General features: G+C 35.1%; 3 protein-coding genes across 3 annotated transcripts; 2 read left to right on the top strand and 1 right to left on the bottom strand.

The window, feature by feature from the left end:
• On the top strand, positions 1-19,380 carry LOC126967472 (N-acylneuraminate-9-phosphatase). The gene is made up of 5 exons (XM_050811963.1): positions 1-287; positions 3,668-3,842; positions 11,467-11,551; positions 12,802-13,024; positions 14,648-19,380. Exons 1-5 carry the CDS (start codon positions 183-185, stop codon positions 14,819-14,821), a joined length of 762 nt encoding a protein of 253 aa, XP_050667920.1. The 5' UTR covers positions 1-182; the 3' UTR covers positions 14,822-19,380.
• Positions 478-3,042, top strand: LOC126967469 (neurochondrin homolog). Its single transcript, XM_050811961.1, has one exon. The coding sequence runs from the start codon at positions 666-668 to the stop codon at positions 2,877-2,879; it is 2,214 nt and encodes a 737-aa protein (XP_050667918.1). The 5' UTR covers positions 478-665; the 3' UTR covers positions 2,880-3,042.
• A 2,015-nt stretch (positions 19,381-21,395) lies between the features above and the next one.
• On the bottom strand, positions 21,396-23,312 carry LOC126967510 (39S ribosomal protein L11, mitochondrial). Its single transcript, XM_050812002.1, has 4 exons — positions 22,870-23,312; positions 22,598-22,787; positions 22,352-22,518; positions 21,396-21,577 (listed from the first exon to the last, which is right to left on the bottom strand). The coding sequence occupies exons 1-4, from the start codon at positions 23,002-23,004 to the stop codon at positions 21,479-21,481; spliced, it is 591 nt and encodes a 196-aa protein (XP_050667959.1). The 5' UTR covers positions 23,005-23,312; the 3' UTR covers positions 21,396-21,478.
• Positions 23,313-23,398: the final 86 nt, after the last annotated feature.

Raw genomic sequence — 23,398 nt, 5'->3', positions numbered from 1 at the left:
TACTGAATTGTGATTGGTTCGGGCCAATTGGTGCCTCAACTTCAAATTTTATCTTCAGTCTTCAGAGTTCAATTCGCATTTTCGCAAAGCTAAAAGTTAAAACGCAATTCATCATTAGACATTTCAAAATACAGTCGACCATTTTTGATTTTGTGGTTCTCAACTTATATTTGTGCAAAAATATGGATGGTGTTTTTGAAGGAAAAAATGACGTTTCAGCAATATTTTTCGATTTAGACAATACATTAATACAAACAAGAAAAGGAGACTCAAAAGCTTGCAATAAGGTATGAAAATAAATTACATTGGAAACAAATATTTTTTGACATTGCCACGGTCACGGTTATATCATTCCAATTTACAAGAGCATTGAGCAAGCTGCGCGCGCTGTCAATGCGTCGCGATTCCGTACCTACTAGTACTTCGTAGTTGATATGATGATCGTTTCTTTTGTGGCACGCGTGTGTTCCCTTCCAGTGTGATATAAATAGTTTCTTCAAGTTGGAGAAGGAGTGAGCTCAACGCTCAGATTTAGTAGTTATTTTGGAAGTGAATACGATCTAATTATAAATGTGATGCGAACAGTGTGCGCCCGAATCAGCGGATTGATCCTCACAGTGGCGAGTGGTATTATATTTTGTCGACGCTAAAGTGTAGCATCAAACATGGGAGATATATCAGAGCCTATTAAAAAGTGCATTGCCATTCTCAAAGCGGCTAAAAGTGATACGGAAAAATTTGCGGCCCTTTTTATGGTCACCAAATTAGTCAAAGGAAAAGACTGCAATACCGCAGCAAAGAAGGCTCTGTTTGAAGCAATCGGTTTTAAGTTTCTCAAGAAATTATTAACAGGAACCAATAATCAAGATGACTGCCCTACATCAGTGTATAAATCAGTGGCTCTGTCTGTCCTCACATGCTTCTGTAATGAGCCAGAACTTGCAACACATCCAGAAATGCTTGCAAATGTACCAGTATTTCTAGAAATAGTACAAACATCAGATAATGATGACTATGATGATAATCTGATCATTATAAGTGAAGCCTACACATGTCTTCAATGTATTGCTGAACAAGAAGCAGGACAAAAGGCTCTGATTGAAGTGGGTGCCATTAAGAAAATGTCTGAGATATATTCACACCAAAGTTTTCAAACTGATGAAGCTCTGAATATCCTTGTGAAACTTGTTAGTAGATATGGACCTGATGCTTGGGGAAATGACCCGAAACCATTCCATGCCTTGGTTAATAAGATTGCACTGGACTTTGCAACTGATCAGTCTGAAAGAAAATTTGAACTCGCCTCAATCCTAAGTGCTCTATTGTACAGTTGTAATAAAATAACAGTCTTACCAGGATCTTCTGATGAAACTTGGCCCCAGAGTATTTACAAGGCTCTGAATGATATATTAACCAGTAAAATTGGGAAAAATCAAAGAGATCCAGCTTTAAAGTTGGCTGCAAATATAATTGACCTGCTTGGAGTTGAATGGACATTCAATGATGAAGAAAATCCTAAGAAATTTTTCCTATTACTCCTACAGCTCTGTGCCATTGAGATAAGAATGCAGCTGGAAGATAGAAGTTTTAAACAAGCATTTGCTAATGCAGACCTAGTCACTGCATGTTTCATTGTTCTAGAGTCTTCAATCAATTATATGGCAACTGACCAACTTGATTTGGAACAAAAAGAAAAACAGTCTGTTTACACTAGTCTGAAGGGTGCATTTAATGCTGTTGTATCTCTATTAACTAAAGTGTCTAATGACAAAAACCGAGATAAACTTCCTGATATAGAAAAAGTATTTGTATGTGCCATGGTAAGAGTTCTAGTATCTTGGCTTGCCCAAGAAACCACTGCAATGAGAGATCAAATATATAATCTCCTCCCTTTCATGTTTTCTCTTGCCAATGATTCTTTTCATGCTTATAGAGCACGAAAATTGTCAGAAAAAAATAAGTCTGATGGAGAATCTTTGGGTAGCGAAACATCTTTAATGGGTCAAATAGATTTATTACGACTTATGCTACCAGCACTTTGTCATCTTGTTGTTGAAGACAAAGCACGAGATATTGTCCTCAATTTAAAAGAAGAGGATATATTGTATGAGGCAATGAATTTTCATTGGTCTATTGTACATTATAAAAAGCCACCTGTGCCTAAATCGGAAAGAGGTAAAGTCAAGACTCAACCAGAGCCAGAGCTTGACCCCAAAGTTGTTGAAGACATGAAAGATTCAAGAGCAGCTATGGTCAGCCTTTGTAATATTTTTATGAACTTGACAGTGTTGGCTCCAAAAGTTGTAGAAAATAGCCTCTTATTCAACACCTTATTGAAATTCATTTTCAATAACTTACCTGAATTGAAAAATACAGCTGAGAATCTTGTACTACATGGACATCTAGCAGTTTTGGGATTGCTACTACTGAAGCAACAGGCTAGTAAAGTCAAGAAAAATGATTTTTCTATATGTCGCTATATTCAGTCAACTATTAGATTCTTGTGGGATGCCTACATTGTAGATGAGTCTAATGATCCAAGCGCACTTGTGGTGTCCATGACATATAAACAAGATTGGAATGAAATTGCAGATCTCTGGTTTTTAGGAATGCAAACACTAAGTGGTGTTCTGACAAGTATTCCTTGGATATCTGAGTTTGCTATTGAGAGTGGTTGGGCTGGAGGCATTGCAGAGATGCTAGTTAAAGTGAAAGTTGGTACATTGCCTCCTAATGTCAAATCAGCATTTGAAGACTTCTTATGCAAATTGGTTGACTCAAATGAGAACTCCATTGCAGTCCTTAAGAAAGGTGGTGCATTGAAAATGTGTAGAAACCACAGAATGATGGACTTAGGAAAGAAGCTCTTTGGAGACTAAATTTTCTGACACTTATTTTTTTAATTTTTTGTACTTAAAAATAATTACATATGTGGACATATAACATGACTGTTGTACTTTTGTAAATATGATTTGATTTGTTAAATTTAGCTAGCACATTTTCGTTTTTATAATATTTATCCAATAAAGAGTATAAATGCTTTCTGTTTGTTTATTACCCATTGATAAAAAAACATAACAATGTGTTAAATATATAACATAACCTCTACTGGGATCAACTTACAACTAAATCTCTGTGCCAAGACAGGTGAATGAACCAAATAGTACATTGAACCCTTTCTATTTGTAGTTTTTATAGTAACATTGGATTATGTACTCTAACAATTAAGGGAGTAGTATCAGTTTCCCGGCATATTAATATAATATTGCATGCATTCTGCAAATAGGGTCACTTGAAATACCTACCATAATATATGTATATATATATATATATATCCAGTATCCTGATGTTTGCTTACAGTCAACTCCTACTCTAATGAACAGTTTTTAATAGGAATTGCTTCATGGAGTGCAGTTTTGTCCAACTCGTGCGACAGAATAGTTTTTATTTCGATTTGCGATCCATAATTGTTATAATGAAATATTGTCACAGGGAGCATAATTTACAAAATATTATTGACAAATTTATAAAAAACAGTATTTTATTTCATATGTACAGAACAACATCTGTCGGGTCAGCTTGTGATATTATATCATAGTACACCAAATTTGAATTTAAATTAATGTGGGAATTTAAAAACAGCTTCAATTAAATTTGATTTCTACAGATGGTGCAGATCTTAATGAATGAGTATGGGATTTCTGATGATGTTGCCAATGAGAGTGCCACAAAGTTCCTGCGTGTTTTCCGGGATTGTCCGGATAATGAATCATATGGGATTAATGAATGGCCTGCCAATTTGTGGCGCAACTGTTTACCTAAGAATTATAGGCACATTGCTAGTAAGTTGATATTATGTTTATTGTTTTATTTAACTGGAAGCTATCGCCAAACTTGATTGGCCCCAACATTGCTGTAAATACTTGTGCACTAATGGATAATACAATCTCTGAGGGACGAAGATCAGTGGGAGGCTCCTTTGCACAGAATTCCGGCTTGATTATGAGTCTATTTCTGCCGTGAAGCAGTTGTATTTTTTGTGTTTCAGTCAGAACGGCGCCGTAGCTAGTGAAATTACTGGGTAAATGAGACTTAACATCTTATGTCTCAAAGGGACTAGTGCAATTGTAGTGACTCTCAGGATTTTTGGGTTTTTCAAAAATCCTGAGCGGCACTGCATCGTAATGGGCAGGGCGTATCAATTACCATCAGCAAAAAAAAGCATTAAAAAAGAAGGCGGTATCTGTATGACCTGTCCAAATAGATGCATATGGCAGCTTCATGGCGAACTACATGTTTGGCGGCGAGCAAATCTGATTCTAAATATTTCTACAATATTTTAGCGAACACTGTGGCTTACAATAATTAATATCATGCTACGATAAACTAGCTCCTTCTGTTTATTAAAGTAGACGGTGGATAGTTTCTTTGTTACAAGGAACTCATTTTAGCGGCGCGGCGGGTCGACGTCGCCGTCATCTGGCGATGTTCCCAGAATTTCAGCTTATAAAGCAGTTTAATGATCCGCACGTGCAACCGTAATTTGCAGACGCCATTTTGTGTTGTGTCACTGTGTGTTGACGTTGCTAGACGACTCACCAGTCACCCGTAGATCATTTATACGTCTAGATAGTCTATGATAGCTGTGAAATCGTCGAAAAAAATAAAATTTGGAACTATCCTCTATTTAGAGCAATTCACGCACACTAACACAAAGTGTCATACAAATTGCGAGTAAAGCTGTGCGTGCACTGCGTCGGAATCAGTGCGTACGCAGCGTACGAGGCATCGTCATTTACGAAATGCCGATGGGGTGCGTCCACTGCATTCGGATTTCGATCGGATTCGAATCAACATCTACAGACCCGAAAGAGAGACAGGACTATGATAAGAATGCGTCCTGGAGTATCCTAAAAACTATGTACACAGATTGTCCTCGACCTGAAAAAGTATTACGCTTAGGAAAATATAACCCAGAAAAACACCGTTTAATCAAAGTTTGTTTTGAGTCTTCAGAAACAGCTCTGCATATACTTCGAAACAAATCAAGTGTGATGAATGAAGTGAATAAGCTCTACCCTGATCAAACACCTGGGGTGTTTGATCAGGGTAGAGCAATCATTTATGAAATATCTCAGAGAAGAGCTAGAGCGTCGAACAAAAAGTGGCGAAACAAATCTTGTCATAAAATACGTTAGGGGTGTGCCGAAAATAATTTCTGCTCCGCCAAAAAACTGATAAATGATTCAAAAAAGGAAAACTGGGACACAACCTCTTTTCAAATTGGCAAGAAGTGTTCCGATATTACAACTACCAAGAAGTCTTTAAAATGCCTGTACGCAAATGTTCGCAGTATTACTAAGCGAGGAAAATTAGACGAATTAAGATGCATTGTTCAGTCTTTCGAAAATACCATCATCCATTTAATAGTTATAACAGAAACATGGATCAACTCAGAGGATGAGGCAAATACAATTCAGCTTCCAGGTTATACTCATTACTACAACTACAGACAAGAGGTCAGGGGTGGTGGGGTGGTGTCTCAATTTTTGCCCATAACAGTCTCAAACATAATTTTATTGAAAAACACTCTGTTGATGCAAATCATTACCTTTGGATTCATATAAGCAAATTTTGCTTAGATGTAGGTGCAATATATAAACCCGGACGTACTAACCACACAGATTTCTTAGACTTTTACTCAACGCAGCTGGAAAAAAGGAAAAGGGCTTTAATACTTGGAGATTTTAATTATGACCTACTAAGCACCGACAAAACTGTTCAGAATTACAAACTTACAGTAAAAGAAAGTGGCTTTGAAATAATAAATAAAATTCACCAAGACTATTGTACCCGTGAAACTGATAAAACTAAAACTATTTTAGATCACGTTTCCTCAAATTTAAAACAGAATAAATTCCACTTGGCCATAATAGAATCTAGTATGTCAGACCATAAACAAATTTATTTTGAAATTCACAACTATAAACCAGAACCCTTGAAGACACATACATATCAAGCGATTGACTATCAAATACTCTATAAAAACATTGAAAGCTGCACCAAGGATAGTAAACAATCAGAATATTGTATTTTAGAAGAGAACATAATAAAAAGCATAAATCAGAGTAGAATAAACAAAAAAAAGATATGCAACACAGTTAAACAAGATTGGGTAAATAAAAATATCATAGAGGGTATAGATAGAAGAAATGCACTATGGCAAAAATATAGAAAGAATCCTCATGATACTAAAATAGGTCAAGAGTTTATGACAGATAAAAAAAATGTGGCGAAAATCATACAAGACTGTAAAACTAAATATTATTGTAAATCTTTTAGAAATTGTCAAAATAAGCCTTCCAAAATGTGGTCCCTAATAAATACCCTATGCTGCAAAAAACCGAAGGATATTACTGCTCCAGCTAAGCTAGAAACCGAAGAAGATTCTATTTGTGATCCAGTCGAAATTTGTGAATATTTTAATTATTTCTTTTCTACTATTGGTGAGACTCTGGCTAATGCAATATCTCCTACATACCATAAGTCTAATGTGTTTATTGGTACTAAGACAGTGTCGACACAACTTTCTCAATTATCACTCACATCTACCAATGAAGTCAGCAACATAGTAGACAATCTTAATAGTAATACGGCTGCTGGCATTGATGGCATAAACACTAAAGTTATCAAATGCATCAAGACATTAATCATCTCCGATCTCACAAACTGTATAAATAAATGTCTCAAACGAGGCATTTTCCCCGACAGTTTAAAACTTGCCAAAGTTACTCCCATTTTTAAGTCAGGCAGTAAAAGTGATCCAGGCATCTACCGCCCGATATCTGTTCTCCCTATTATCTCAAAAATTTTTGAAAAAATTATATATAATCGCTTAGAAATATACCTAAACTCTAACAATATTATATCACACAATCAGCTACAATAGACCTTTTAACAAAACTTAAAGTAAATATAGACCAAAACAAAATGGCTCTAGGGATATTTATAGACCTAAAAAAGGCGTTCGACACTGTAAGTCATGAAATACTCTTGGAAAAACTAGCAAATCTAGGAATAACGGGCTATGCACATAGCATGTTTAGATCCTATTTGTCAAACCGTAGTCAGAAAGTGAAAATCGGAGAATATAAGAGTAAGCCGAAACCTGTTAATTTTGGCGTTCCTCAAGGATCAATATTAGGTCCAATGCTATTTCTGATCTATATTAATAGCATAAATGAAATAGGTTTAACAGGAAACATAACTTTATACGCTGACGATACATGTTTATTTTACTATGGCAGCTCAATACACACAATTATTACAGATGCACAAAATGATTTGATTTTACTCAATAAATGGTTTCAATATAATTTACTTACTATAGATACCTTAAAAACAAACTACATTATATTTAAATCCAAAAATAAAAAAATCCCTAACTATCAACCTCTTAAGATAAATAATGTAGAAATAAAAAGGAGTGATAAGGAAAAATATCTAGGACATCACATATTGACAAAGCCAGAAACAAGCTTGCCTCTCTCACTGGACTATTACGGAGTATAAGACGATGTCTTCCACAAAAAGTGCGTTACCTTATCTATAACACACTTGTTTAGCCCCACATTGATTATATGGTAGAACTCTGGGTAGAACTATGGTTACTCAAACATATATTTATAATACTTGTTTATTAGTAAGAAAAATTTTAACGAAAAATGTACATACACAAATAAGTTTCACTAAAAAAGTACAAGTTCAAAAAATTATTTTAAGAAATGCAAATAATTTAATATGTCGAGCACCAAGAACTAATTACGGTAAGAAAAATATTATGTACGAAGGCCTACAATTATATAATAAGCTCCCCAGTAACATAAAAAATACACAATCTTTACAAACCTATAAAAAACTCCTGAAACATTACATATTGAACACTTATCAAAATAATAAATAATAATCCTATATTCCACTATATTAGATGTAAACCTACATATATTATTAATTAATATTTGTACAATACTATAATACTAATAACATTATAATTTAATACTAATAACATACGCAACTATAAAAATAAATTCAAAACTTACCGAAATATACATATATATTTACTATACATATCTACTTTAAATGCTTTAATTAACATAAAATACATACACATAATTAGTGTCATTCAAAAAAAAAAAATATCAAACTATACTTACCCCGACGTGCCATGCCGTATCTAGTAGCTCTTAATGCATGTGTTGATCATAATGTTTACGCGGTTTTTTCATTTCTACCCACTTTGTTTTGTATAGACTCGCAGTACTACGAATAAGATACCTAATGTTTATATTGTTTTCTCATGTAAGTGAATATGTTCTGTTCTTAATGAGAATAAAGTTCTTTAAACATATTTCGGATTCGGATTCATCATTGGAAATTTAGTTATTTAGCAGCCGTCATAACCTGTTAACATGCATTTGCATTATGCAGGATAGTGACGAGGATATTGTTGTAATTTGCTGTATTTTATCAGTAGAGGAAGAGAGAAACAAGAGGAAACGAAAGATATGGGTTCATAATATAAACTCAAAAAGATTAATTTTCGGAGAATTTCATACAATATATTCAGATTTATTAGAAGATGAAAATCGATTTTTTGGGTACATTCATATGACTCGAAAAATGTTTTTTGAACTTCATTATATTCTACAACCGCATAATAGGAACAGGATACTAATTTAAAATGATGCGTCGTTCCTTGAGGATGACGTCATCGGCACAAATATAGGTCTCAGGCGCAGAAATGCCGATCCAGTTCACGCAGTACCATAGAAATCAATACAAATCAACAAATCCTTCCGCTCCGTACGCACCGATTCCTACGCAGTGCACGCACAACTTGAGTTAGCAAGTAAGTTGCTAAGACGTAGCTTGTCACGCACACTAAACTAATATTCCTGGCGTGTTTTAATCAGTTGTCTAACAACAAGATACTGTTTAGACGTGTGAATTATCTAAGGTCTCACCAACGTTCTTCCTTTTCTCTCCAAACGTTCTAGTACTTATAACTTCATTCCATTGCTTAAAGAAGTAATTCTTTAAAATAAAAGCATAAGTGAATGGAAGGAAGTGTTAGGAAAGATTATCATGATCAAATAGGGGATGTAAGGGGGGTAACCTTCCGAAATCGACAGTACCTCAGGGCGCTAGATTTTTCACATACACCAAAACCGAAAGTGCCGTACGGCACACTATTACATCACCAAGTTCTGACCCTTATTTTGTTTATAAGATGGTTTATTTTGCATGGTCCTATAGCTTGTTTCAATAGCTTTCACATTCACTAAACCATTCGAATTAAAAGCAATCTATTAATACACGTAAAATAATACGTATTGACAGAACGCTGCGCGAGCGCCAGAATCACGCTGTTCTAAGGCATACCACGCGATCAGTGTTTCCCGGAACGGAAAGTGTAATACGGTTCATATCATAACAACGAGAGCTTGATTGAGATTGTTAGGCTTGTGATGCGATAGATATATTATAAGTGTTCTGCAGTGGTGTCTGACAACTGGGCTGGTACTGCGTCATTTATTTCGAAAAAATATGCAGAAAAACCTTTTTCGAAAAAAAAATCTGAAAATCTACTTATTTCTCAAGTGGTTTTTATTTATTTTTGTTAGGCTGTTGATTACTTACTTCAATTGGCCAGTAAATTACCAATGTCGCCGCTGGCAAATAAATTTAATAACCGTCGTTGTTTGCTAACGTTGTTACGGGTTTTGTTATGTAAATGACACACCTTTGGTATATAAGAACTTATATTTCTTTTACTAAACCAACTGTAGCCTAATTACACCTAATTATATTTAAACTAAACTAAAGCTAAGTACTAACTAAGACTACTTTGGACGCCAGGAGAATTTTATTAAACGTTAGAGGGAATTCTACCAAAACCCAAACTCTCGGCTGCTCAACCTCTCAGGGTACTTATGTATTCATTAAAAGGGCATTTCCATAGGCTATAACAATACAAAATAGTAATATTATTTTCAGATACAAATACCAATGCCTAACTTCTATCCCAATTAGATATAAATTCTGTGCAACTTACCCCTTTCCTTGTGTTTTAATAAATATTTTTGATGGCACAAACTATTGTATTACCATATTAAAACTATTAGATTCTTGTGGGATGATCTCCATGACGACATAATATAATATAGGTCACATTGACGCTTACAAAGGTACGTGCTACTTCATTGCACAGCTGATCGCTAATGTCAATGACCGACCGTGACATTCGTTATGAATCAGTAATCGAGAAAGAAACAAAAAAAACGAAAATGAAGCCAGGATTCGAACCCAAGATGGACGACGGTATATCGCTTCACGATTCTATCGTCGATACCGCTAGACCACGAACGTTATGACCCACATTGTGAAATTATCTAATATGTTATACTCAAAGAGTCGTAATACTAATTCATAACAACGAAAAATAATATAATAAACAAAATAATAAAATTTATCGTGTGATCTTATTAATTTGTATCAGAAGAATTCCAGGAAACCAAAAATTTATTGGTATTTGGAAAGTGTCGTCATTTATACCTTTATTATTTAGAAAAAAAGTGCGTGTAATCTTTACGCTCTATTGAAGTAAAACGTAATAATAATCAGCTTTAGGAATAAGTTATTAACAGATACATAAATATATCATATATAACAATAAGCACTCACGTATTCCTGAAGAGCTAGGAGCATTGTTAAACGCTTACTATAAAATCTTTTGAGCAAAGTTGGCATTTCATTCTCAGCCTATAATAAAAAAAACCGACATTGGTTTGTCTACAAGCGACTTTCCTTTATCCAGCCTCCCTACTAAACCAAATACCTCAACTAGACATCAGCATGCCCGACGGGGGTGGGGCAGACGCCTTAAAGTGACGTTTTCAGAAGACTGTAGTGCCTCTGTTAGTTGGCCCGAAAATGAAAGCTTTGTCAGGTGTCACTCGCTTTGAAACCTTTCAACTTTTCTTTATTTGTGTCACTGCCCACGGTCATAAAATGGCGGCTACTTCTAGCGTTTGCGCATGTATGTTGCTCTCGTGTTCCATTTGCATATTTACTACACTAAATCTATCCTTTATGTTCTATGTTGTGACAAAATTAAATAACTAACTCTACACGCAACTTCAACATGGTAAAAAATTGCAATACCTACATTAAAATGTAGAGTTAGTTATTTAATTGCGTCACAACATTAAAAATGAATTTTATAATTTGGAGCTTATATATAGTTATTTTCGGAGCCAATCTCCAGATGGCGCTAGTTTTCAAATAGACAGCTCGTAATGCGTAGAGAGGGCTCGTCTTTTCCCTATATATTAATATACTCTTTGAGGTCCGACAAGAGCGTCCGCCTCACCTACATTTATAATAACATAAAACTTTGCCTTTCAGATAATGTGTCGGCCGAGTGGTTGAATCTAAGATTTAAATGTTTAGCTTTGACATCAGATGTTATACATCTATTAGAAACATTGAGGTATGTATACTGTATGAATGTTTGTTGTTTATATTATGCAGAAATATTCACGAATATAAGAGAATCAACTTGTTAAGTTAATCGTTAAAATATTTCTTCATGATGTCTTTCAATGTCAATGGTAACAATTTCTTTGCAAATGTTTACAGGTCAAACATTTTTTCAAGGGAATTGATGAGTGTAGTAAATAATAAATTATTCCAAAATTACATGTATAATCTCAATTAGGCCTTTAATAATATGGAAATGAGCTTCTCGCGCAAAAATCATTTCATAAGTGCCAAGTTTTAACATGTTTTATCAATCTTAATGTTACTTTGGAATAATATTGCATGGTGTTATGTGGAGAATGATTTCATTGGCTTAATACTTCCATCAGTGTGGTTACATAGTTGTTCATTATTGGCACTAAAATTATTAGCACCACATCTACATTCTGTACCACATAATGCTGTGTGAGAAAAAGAAATAGTTACTTTTATATGTGAAATGTCATTTGAAGTCAACACCAATTTTGTAGAGGTACATAATGTGTTGTATCAATATCCGTGAACTTTAATGTTTATTGCCTACGTGGCAATGTTTATAATTTAGTTACCTCTGCAAACGTTGGGTTGGCTTTGGGCGCATATTGCTAATTAATAACTTGTTTTTCAACAGTTCGGTTGTTGCTCAAGGAGTGACATAACTCTGGGCGCCGCGTGCCCAACACTTAGGTTTCAATTTATTTGTAAAAATTGTGAGGACTCCCAGAAGGTAATGAAACATAACCTCAAAAGTATTACTTAACTTTGGAGATATTTCTGTCATAGATTAATGTTTATAAACATTTCATATATAACTTTTATTAATTTCATTTGAATACTACGTTACTTACGTTTTAAAATATCTTCACTGTTATTTATTATTTTAAGGAGTGAAATGTTGACCACACCGTGCAATAATTATCGTATAAAGTACTTAATATATTACGAGGTATCATATTGTGATGTAATAAATTAATATAAAGAAGGCGTAAGTCAACATATCACAATGATTAACTTTTACATATAATTTATACAAAGTGAACGCAAATAAATTATGTGTGAAAGGCGGTCTGTGTACACAATTGTTGCACGGCTTTATCTCAAAGACCATGGCGGTCTGAGAGGTACGAGTGTGTGCGGGCGTGTGTTCTTCGGTGTACTGTGTGCTGAGTTTCAGCGTCGTGTACCGCGTAATAACGAAAGAGTGGTCGGTGAATGGCACAGGGAGGATTATCTTCTCGGTCTGATCACAAACGGGCCGTCGAGGGCCCAGTGGCAGAAGATCGAGAGACTCGGCCTTCGCAAATACTTCGATTGCGTGCTGGTGTCCGGTGATCTGCCGTGGGAGAAGCCCGACCAGAACATCTTTCTGGAAGCCTGCAAGCTGCTCAATGTCGAGGCCAGGACTTGCATAATGGTTGGAGACAAACTTGAAACTGATATTCAGGTATTGTTATTTTAGATATTTTTGGTTTATGCTGCTTTCTTAAAACTAGAATCACTCTTTTGAATAATCAACAAAACAAAATGATTAATAAGTACTAGCTTTTTTTTACTATTAGTATAGATACTCTTATGGGAGTAAACGGCCTTTCTGATGATAAACAGCATCGTCTGCCAATAACAGGGGTGACATGAGCTTAATATATATACGGTGTGTGACGTTCACACCACACGACAAGTGACGACTGCATGTTAAGTGCGCGCAGACATGTCCATTGTCAACACACATTGACCTGCAACACCAGAGGAAACATTTGAGCCTTGCCGGCCTTTAGCTTTTTTAAAGGTATCCAGTACGCCTGATTTCCATATACATGATGGAGGCCTCCAAAACAATTATCATTGACATGCAAAAGAAACAGTTTAGGAGATACAACACAGCCTTGGGAAACTCCAGCATTCACGGGCTTCGGGTTCGAGCAATAACCGTCACAACGACTTATATGCTATTTTCTATAGAAATAAAAAAAAACGACTAGTCGTTTTGCCACTTTTCTCCGAATATTAACTTGACGCTGCCTAGAAAACTATGAAGAGAACGGAACAAGTGGAAATATGGTGCAAGGTCAAGAGCTACGTGCCGGATGCATTAACACCTTCCAGAGGAACTCATAATTTTTGCTGAGTGGCTGATATCCTTAGTATTGGTCGATTCCGGCAACTTCCTCTCAAATTCTTGCTTTTTTCTCATTAGCTGTTGGCAGCCAGCTTCTTCCATTTGACCGCATACAACGAAGAGCGGCTCGAATCATCGACGATCAAATCAGCTTGATTCTTTGGCATTGCGTAGAGATGTGGGTTCTCTCTACATCTTCTACCGCATTTGTCACGGGGAGTGCTCAGAGGAGCTGTTCGGGTTGATTCCAGCGGCCGAATCCCACCACCAGACATAACCTGCAAAGTACCACTCGCATCACGTTGACGTCTGGCATTCCACAACCGCGCGTTTTGCAAGAAATTTCTTGCCTCGCACAGCAACTTTGTGGAATCAATTACCGGCTGCGGTTTTCCGAACAGATACGACTTAGGGACCCTTAAGAAAAAAGCATACTCCCACCTAAGGCCGGCAACGCATCTCTTGACACCTGATGTTGCGGATGTCCATGGGCGGTTGCCTCACTCCTCCCCATCCCGTGAGCCTATTGCGCGTTTGCCCCTTCTTATATATCATATGCCTTCTCATATGCCATACCATTTCAATCCTACCATACACACAGTATCTCTAAAAAAACATTATCTGTCCTCTATTTGATTTAATTTAACAATTCAGAAATATCAATTATTGTTTCTACTTTTTACTAACGTATTATTTCACTTCTTTATATTTTAGTATAGTATATATTATGTGTGTGTATATTTTTGACACTTTTCTTACTCTTTTAATGTACTGTCTTTCTCTTTTATTGCATTACAAATGGTTGCCTGGAAGAGATCACTATAAATTATATTTTGTAGTGTGGTGTCAAAAAAGTGTAATAACTAAAAATAAAATATCTCCTTATTGCGAGTTAGTCCGGGTTATGCCACAGTAGAGTAAATAATAATATGGTATCTGTATATATTTCAGGGTGGCATAGAAGCAGAGTTGGGTGGTACTGTATGGATTCCACTGCATAAAGAAGAGTCACAATCAAGTCTGCCGGACGTCACTATACACAAGGTCACAGAGTTGCCTGAAGTGTTGCCAAATTCACCAAAACTCAAGCGTCAAATTCAAAAAGCACGAGCAACGGTTTTATGAAGTTGATGCTTAGATCAGTACTTTGTAGTTGAAAGTGTAAAAAAAAGTTCTGTCTATTTTTCTATAATGACGCGCCCTGCTAAATTCTCTTATGACTTGTAAAGTATACTTCACCCGTGTTGGCTCACGCTATGACGTAATAGTTATTTATGCAACTCTTGTGTAATAAGTGGTATTAAAACACGAATGTGGGTGATAATAGAATGACATTAGTGTTTTAATACCTAATTATCAACAGTTGCATACAAGACTTTATCTACATCCATAATATGAATCCTCTATAAAAGATTCTGAAACAGTTAGCTCGCTGCTAACATTAAAAGGGCCAGTCCTAGTAACCATTACATTATCCAAACGAGTGTTGTGATGAAAACGGATGATGTAATGTTGTACTGAATTTTATTACAACACTCGTTTGGATGATGTAATGGTTATTAGGATATTGGATGTTTTAATGTTGGCAATAAGCTGACTGTTATAGAATCTTTAATGGAGGATTTAAAGCATGGGTGTAGATAAACTCTAATTTACTGCATATTTTGAAACTCGAGATTAGGTTAAGTATTACATTATTTTAATGACTTAAATGGGTTGTGATGCTGTAACACTGTTTTCACTTTTAAAATCAGTTTGATTTCTATTTTAATTTTAGGGTGTGCTAGATAATGTACGTTTAAGCTATTATCCATTTTTTTGTTGGTATTTTAAAGAGATATAGTAGATATATATCACGATTAATAGGAAATGTTTTCATATACTCAAAAAGTTACAAGCCGCGGGAAACGCTCGCTTCCCAAGCTGGGCTAGCATGCGCAACTCGAGATATCTCGCGACGGGAGAGAGAAACTTCTTTACGTTGCGTCGTCTAATTTCTCGTTTACCCTAACATGCACATTACGACTGTTAAGATTGTCTTTGTCAAAAAAATATTGCCTTTTCACTAGATTATCGAACATTAAACACAAAATGAAATTTCTCAGCATTCTATTAATCATTAAAATGAATTCATCATGCGCTCTCTCATCAAAGTGGACGTTAAGTAGGCAGGTGCTGTAATTTAACATTTTATTGGCAGCAATCGAAAAAGATTAGTTAGAGACAATTTGGGGCAAGTTTGCGCACTTGAGCATTAAAACTAGTGTCAAGATTTAAACGATAAGCATGACAGGAAAATAAAACTATGTTTCTGATAGAGTATTTAGTTAGGTAATAATTAAATCTATAAAGGTTTTAGAAACCTTAACACTTCCTAATAAAAATGGATTAATCCGAATTATTCTAAATGAGCACACTTTCCACGTAATAAGGGCAAGTGTGCGCACTCGTGCGGGGTAAATTTGCGCTAAATAATAACTAAATAGCTAAGAGAATTAAGTGGATTTTTAAAGCCCTAACAAGCTAACTGATTTTAAAAATACTTACATAACTTTATTGAAGCTATAACTTCGAATGTTATGCTAAATAAAAAGCTCGGATACATTATTAACTGATAAAAGAATTATATGCATTTACTTTAATTACTATCCAACAGTGTGACAATTTTGCCATGACGAAAAAATTAATTTAATCCACCAATTAATATTATTTTTTTGCAGCAAACTAATGATACTACTTGGGTTTTTCTTGCATAAGCTATCCACCAACAAACTTCCCCCTCTCCATTCATTAAAGGGTACCCGAACACGTACCCGCTGCGCATAATTACCCCACATGACACTTAAAAAAATATGGACAGAGGCTTCCAATAAAAGTAAGTTTTTCGCTAGCTTTCTATTCTTAATTTTATTTATCATTACGAACTCAACTCGTGATAGGAATCCGGACAAATCTTCGTGATTTTTGGTTTGCTGTTATATTAATCTAAATTTGTAACGGTATAATTATATATTATAAAAAAAAGTATGCAAGAAGACAGAATGGGTCGAGATAAGTTGACGTGGTGCGCACTGCGCATGCTAGCCCAAACGGTCTATAACACTTTTGTTAAAACTGAATTTTATCAAAAAATCAGCAGTTACCCTGACAGTTCCTGTTGTCTATTCCTAGTGATTGTTCTACTTATGTATCCAATCTATAATATTGTATAACCTTAAATGTTTGATACGCGTGAACTACTCATCTGATCATAAAACTTGTACATTTTAATCGCGAGAGTTCAGGAGAGAGAAAATACAAATTATAAAATACTCTTTAAATGATTAAAACGCGTGTAATTTTAGCTGTTTGTAACATTTTTTTTAAAGTTACATTTTTTATTATTTAATGTTGATGACCTTGCAGGCTTACGTTTTTTACTAGACTTATGTTTCAGGGGATTGAGGTAGGCAATAGTAGTAATAGAAGTTTTCAAGTTGTTTCAAAGTTCAGAGCCATTTATTGCCTCAGAGGTGATATTTGCCATAGACAGGTTTGACCTGTAGCTGGACGCAAAAACCTAATTTGAAAATACAAGTACACGCCACTGAATCCTTTAAAAAGTATTTTATTTAAATAAATGTGTAATACTCGCGTTAATCAAAAAGACTATTATAAAATATTGTCTTTAAAAAAATAACGAATTATGCGTTAGGTCATAAAATTAGATACAGTCAGTAAATAGATACTACTTAATCAACTTATAAATGCAGCATTCAAAGTACAAAGTCGCAGTACAAAAGATAATTATGTAAAAAGAGGCTTTCTTTGTTTTTTAATGTTTTGTTGTTTGTACAGAATTTGAGTTTTATTTTAAAGTAAGGTGCTTCAATGTTTTAGTCAGCCAAAATGAAGGTGCTTCTTCTTCGAGGATAAATAGATATTAATGTAGGTCTCTGATTACCCCTAGACCCATTTAAAAAATAATAGTCGTTACTCTGTCTTATCAGTATCCGTCTTATTTACTTGAAAGTCATAAAATGGAGATCTAATCTATATCAAGATTTTTTTTGCCCATAAACCTAACGGGGATCTTTTTTGTGTAATTGTTTAAATATTATTCTTTTTTTGTATTTTGTTTCTGATGGTCTTGTTACCAATGCTCGTAAGTAATAAAACTAAACTCCTTACTCTATTCCCAGTATGAAGTGACATCTGACAGATGTCGGTTTCTTCAGGTAAAGTTTTCGGATGGGCGTAGTTAGCGGTTCTCGCTGTTAAATATTTGGACAACAATTAATAAAAAAGGTTATATTTTTTGTCATGTTATTGTAAAATATTTGGGAATATTAGAAGTGATTCGCATGTGTTATACATGATACTTCGTGTTTGAAATAGAGTAGGTAGGTAGTAGTTACCTACACCACAACTCAATGTCAAAACACTTGCTGCTCGCGGTGCCATGAATGTGTTTGGTTTGATTGAACTATGTGTTTGGGTCCCCTATATAAGTTTCTTTTTTTTTATAATAAAAATTAATACTACAGTTGTATGCCTCCGAAGGTTTTGATTGTGTGTTGACGCCCATGTCACGCGATCTCCGAGATGATGATTTCGAATAAACATTAACTTCAACTTCAACGAATTAATCCTTCACTAGTCCCTATAGAAAGGTAATTCTAGACAATACCAACTACTTAAATATGTTTACTCTGTTAATATTCTTAAAGTTAATAGATATTCTAGATCTGTATAGACTGTAAATGTGATATCAATGTAGTAAGTAGGAATGTCTGCTACTTTTGTATGGCAGTGAGCGGGTGGGTGTGCCCAGGTAGCAAACATTGAATTTTATTGCAGACACGTGACCGCCCAAGTCTGTAACTGTATCAATCACCTGGCGGTTTTGATATTTTTTTATAGTTATTTAGAAATTCTTCGCTTACGCCTGGTAGAAAAATGTCAATCCTCTACCCTATTCCGATCGCAGGTTAGAATGTAAATGAAATTCCTATAAAGCATACCATTTGCTGCTTCCTCTAATGCCGCAACCACATACCAAGAACAACAGCGAACTAAAGCAAGAAAAAGTAATTCTCTTCCAATCGCCTCACTACTCCTCCTTCTAATATGTAGATCCGGCCTAATATAAAATATTACTTGACGGGATCACTGAAATATGTGATATGTTTTATTTTATGGATCTGTATTTAATTTCAAAAATGTTATACCGAATGTTTTTTTTTTATTAAATGGCTCTGACAGTTTTTTTGGTTTTCGTATTTGTGTGTTGCCACTTTAATTTATAGGATTTTACAAAATTCTACGGGTGTGATACCTACTCTATGTTGGCAAAAAAGGAAATAGTTGGTTTGTATACGAACAATATTATTCACCTTCACTGTTTTATTTTGCAATAAATTAATATTGCATAGTATTATATTTGTATTTACACGCTGATGACTGTTAGTTACTGTTTAGTTGTTTACAACAGCTTTAGGTAGCAGATAAGTTGCTAGTGTATGGTATACTATATGTACCTATTCCAAAAAAAGAAAAAAATATATTTTAAGTTATCTAACATTTTGTTAACTTAAACAAAAGAAAAATTCATATCTGGAAAACTTAGAAAAATGCATGTAAATAAAAGTGTTACAATGTTAAACAATCATTATTTTGATGTCGAATACAAAATATTTTTCATTTGAAGTTTCATTGTTCAACCTGTAGTGTATGTATGCTAATAAACCTTCCATGAATATCAGTCCAGACCTTTCAGATTACAATATATTTCTTCATCCAAATCTGTACATATTCCTTTACCTACTCAAAAGAAGAAAAAATATATAATATGTCGTGTAGAGCTCACCCGCTCTGCCTGTCGGGATCTATAATAAGTTCTTGCCAAGAACAAAATTCCATAATATTGATATATTACGAAACAACAGGCCATATACCATATCACATGTGTAATAAAAACATACTTTGTCAACTCCGTTATACCCACTTTAAAACTGCTAGGTTGTCACAAAAACTTGCCTAAACATCTTGACGCACTCAGTTACCAGTACAGCTGGTTGTAAGCATACTTAAAGTAAGAAAGTAGAAATTTCTAAGTATCGGTCGATGTTTGGCGACACCGTGTAACTAAATTCGTGTACGTAGGTGATATACGGCGATAAAATGCTTTTGAAGAACTATAGGCTCATATCACTTCAGAGCCATGTATATAAGCTGTTTTCTAGCGTTTTCACCAATCGTCTCGTGCGCAGGCTTGACGACTTCCAGCCTTCGAAATCCAGAACAAGCGGGATTCCGAATAGGCTAAAGCCTATTCTGCTAAAGTACCATAGACCACATACATACGCTGCGGCAGGTTATACAGAAGACAGAGGATTTTAACCAGCCACTATGCTTGGCGTTCGTGGACTATGAGAAAGCCTGATTTGATCGAGACCTGGGCGGAGTAGGTCTCAAAATGAACATGGACAAGATTATCATGTCAAATGTCCATGTCGTACCTACTTCTACCTCGGACAAACAATCCAATTAGGCAGGTCCAACTTCGCAAAAGAGGTCACTCGGATGGGCAACGTTCGGGAAGCTCCCTAAAATATTATCGTCCCAAATACCAGTGTTTGAAGACGAAGGTTTTCAACCAGTGTGTTTTGTCAGTGATGACTTACGGTACGCAGACGTAGTCGCTAACTATGGCCCTGATGAGAAAGCTCATGGCCATAGGGAGGGCTATGCTCGGAATTTCCCTGCGAGATCGACTGAGAAATGAGGAGATCCGTAGGAGAACCAAAGCCATCGACATAGCCCTATTAATTGCGAAACTGAAGTGAAATTGGGCAGGGCACATAGTTCGACGGACAGATGGCCGTTGGGGCAGTAAATTCCTCGAATGGCGACCACGTACCGGAAGACGCAGTGTTGGTAGGACCCCCACAAGATGGACCGATGATCTGGTCAAGATCGCCGGAATACGTTGGATGTGGGCAGCGCAGGATCGATCGTCGTGGAAATCGTTGGGGGAGACCTTTGTCCAGCAGTTGACGTCTTCCGGCCGATGATGATGAGGTGATATTCATGACACGCAGAAATACGAGAGCAGATCTGCAATGCAATGAAATGGCGCGGAATGGAGGGGATGCCAAATTGAGCTAGGCAGAGAGACCAACATGAACAGTTAAGGTGAGTTCAAATTCAAATATTTAATTCAAAATTGGATATGAAATACTTGTTGAAAGACAAAAACTACCACCCACTCGAAAAAGTATGCCTCAGACCTGAGACGAATGGGCGCAACAAACTCGATGGGCTGCATTTTTTTCATAAATGTTTTTTATTTTATTAATTTATTTTATTTTTGTCCTAATTACTATTACTAACATACTTATAAATTATAGTTATTCTTCACATAAGTATTCAAAGAAAAGACAAAAACCTGTAGGATTAATAAATTTTGCTTTTAAAATGCATTTTTGTTTCTCATAAATTCTTGATAACACATTGGGTGCTGAAACACAGCAGCTGTGGTTTATCGACCAACAGTGTGGTGCTTTGTTTACACAAGTGTTGTGTTAATAAAAAAATTGAGGTGGCTTAACACGCACATGGCATTGTTTGGGATAATGAGGTTGTTATAGAGTATGTCGCAAATTGCTTAAAGCGGTATTTTGCAGTTTAGAAAAGCTCTTAGGAAATAAAAAAACAATTATTACTCTAATACTAATTTTATTTTACACTAGTTACCTCATAAATATTAATTAATGTTCTATGTTGAATTTTAATAATTATTTATGCTGTTCTTAACATCTTTGCTTCTCGTTTTTCTTGTAATAACTTCTTTTGTTCTTCTACTATTGATTTCCTTTCTTCTAAAAATTCTCCATACTCCTGTTTGTAAAAAAAAAACATTACAATTCTCATCATACAACGCCTCTCGCAACATACGGTAGCTTGAGGTTTAACATCAAAAGAGGAATAAAAACTATTTCATATAATTTTTTTTATTAAGTGTCTAAACTAAGAGAAAACTTTATATTGGAAAATTGCCACTTATCAGCATGTCAAGAGTAGAATACTCCAACATGTTACAAGGATATTCAAAGTCAAAGATAAAGTCAAATAAACTTTATTTTATTAGGCTTAATTAAGTGCTTTTGAATTGTCACTATAAATATTTCTTTTAAATTACTTAATCCCACAAATACAATGATTTTATACTATATATAACAGGTAGACCTCACACCACAAGCATGTGGTGCAGCAGCACCCATTCACAAGTTGACACATGGACCAGCCAATGTTCCCCTTGCACATATTTGAGGAAAGGAGACAGCCCCGCACATGATGCCGCCACAAGCAATCCCATTTTAGTGAGTTCAACTAAATAATGGTTGGAAAAATTGTTTATGTGGAAGAGGTTAATTGTAAAATAAATGTCTTTCTAAATGATACCATTCCTTGGGAATGGAGTGTCTAAATGTGGAAGTTTTTGAATGTAACAGACACATATGATCTACAATGCTGTTTTGAATAAAAATAAATAATGAAATGGAGATGTAACAGGGCCCTAGTTAAGAATATTGTAACCACATAATGCTGTGATAAATAGTGTGTCTTATAAATAAAAGTTTACATAATAGATATTTAAATATTACAACTTACTTTAGCATCTAAAGTCTTCACAACTTCTACACCACATGTTCTTGCTGTTGCAATAAGCATAGTACAAATTTCTTTCATTGATCTCCATTCTAATGGTGGATCTTGTGATTTTATTTTAGCTATTTCATATAAGTGTTTGAGTGTTATTTTACCACATATCTCTTTCACTAAAACAGGTTAGATAGTAAAGAAAATTGTTCACTAAAATACAATATACAAATTAAAAAAAAATATTATTGCACATACCAGGTTCCATAGCTCCACGATTCGTTCCAGCTGCTTGTTTTATAAAATAGGATGCTGGTGGTTGATGGATGACCAGTTGATAAGATCGATCTGGATTCACTTTTACTCTGACTGGGACAGGTATACCAGGTTTTATATTTGCAGTACGCTCATTGAAATCCTTACAGAATGCTGGTATGTTTATATTACGCTGCAACACAGGAATGTTTTGGTAATGTGGTGATAGTCTGGTATTAAGTAAAGTGATACCAATAAACGTACGTCATTCTTACTTGCCCAAGCATTGGACCGAGTGGAGGTCCAGCCGCAGCCATTCCAGCAGGAACATTAGTGCGGAGTTTTGACGAATGATCAATTTTATCCGCTACTTTTTTCATTGATTTTAACCGAGAAACAGATTTAGACATTTTAGGATAATAGATTTCTTAGACTTTAACAAAGGAATATTTGATCATAAATTAAACTTATTATTATGTGTTTATACATTAACGAAACTTAACCTCGATTTTAAGGATAGTAATTCATATTTGACAGTTGTTTTTTTTTGTGTAGAGTTATGGCATAGCCTACTATTATTGTTAACAATAATAGTCGGCTACGGACTCGATTACTATTATAGGTAGGTACACCGTACTGAAACAAGTAAGTACAAGTATTATATTATGTGGTATTGAACAGTGAATGACTGAATGAAACCTATAATAGTTGGCTAAAATGATATTATTAAATCGTCGATGGATATGGTGTAACGATAAAAGTATCGTGTATTTTGGAAACGAAATATGGCTGCCTTTCATAGTA

The sequence above is a fragment of the Leptidea sinapis genome, chromosome 13 (genome assembly GCF_905404315.1).
Source record: "Leptidea sinapis chromosome 13, ilLepSina1.1, whole genome shotgun sequence".
Classification (NCBI taxonomy): Eukaryota; Metazoa; Arthropoda; class Insecta; order Lepidoptera; family Pieridae; genus Leptidea; species Leptidea sinapis.
Note: the sequence above shows the minus strand (reverse complement) of the source record. Positions and strands in the feature narration are given on the sequence as shown.

Excerpts from the sequence above, each read along its gene's own strand:
- LOC126967472 (XM_050811963.1), top strand. The coding sequence starts at position 183 with ATGGATGGTGTTTTTGAAGGAAAAAATGACGTTTCAGCAATATTTTTC. Across the intron at positions 11,552-12,801 it reads CATCTATTAGAAACATTGAG|GGAGGATTATCTTCTCGGTC; the intron begins GTATGTATACTG and ends TGAATGGCACAG. Across the intron at positions 13,025-14,647 it reads AACTTGAAACTGATATTCAG|GGTGGCATAGAAGCAGAGTT; the intron begins GTATTGTTATTT and ends TATATATTTCAG.
- LOC126967469 (XM_050811961.1), top strand. The coding sequence starts at position 666 with ATGGGAGATATATCAGAGCCTATTAAAAAGTGCATTGCCATTCTCAAA.
- LOC126967510 (XM_050812002.1), bottom strand. The coding sequence starts at position 23,004 with ATGTCTAAATCTGTTTCTCGGTTAAAATCAATGAAAAAAGTAGCGGAT. Across the intron at positions 22,788-22,869 it reads TCGGTCCAATGCTTGGGCAA|CGTAATATAAACATACCAGC; the intron begins GTAAGAATGACG and ends CCTGTGTTGCAG. Across the intron at positions 22,519-22,597 it reads TCGTGGAGCTATGGAACCTG|TGAAAGAGATATGTGGTAAA; the intron begins GTATGTGCAATA and ends AACCTGTTTTAG.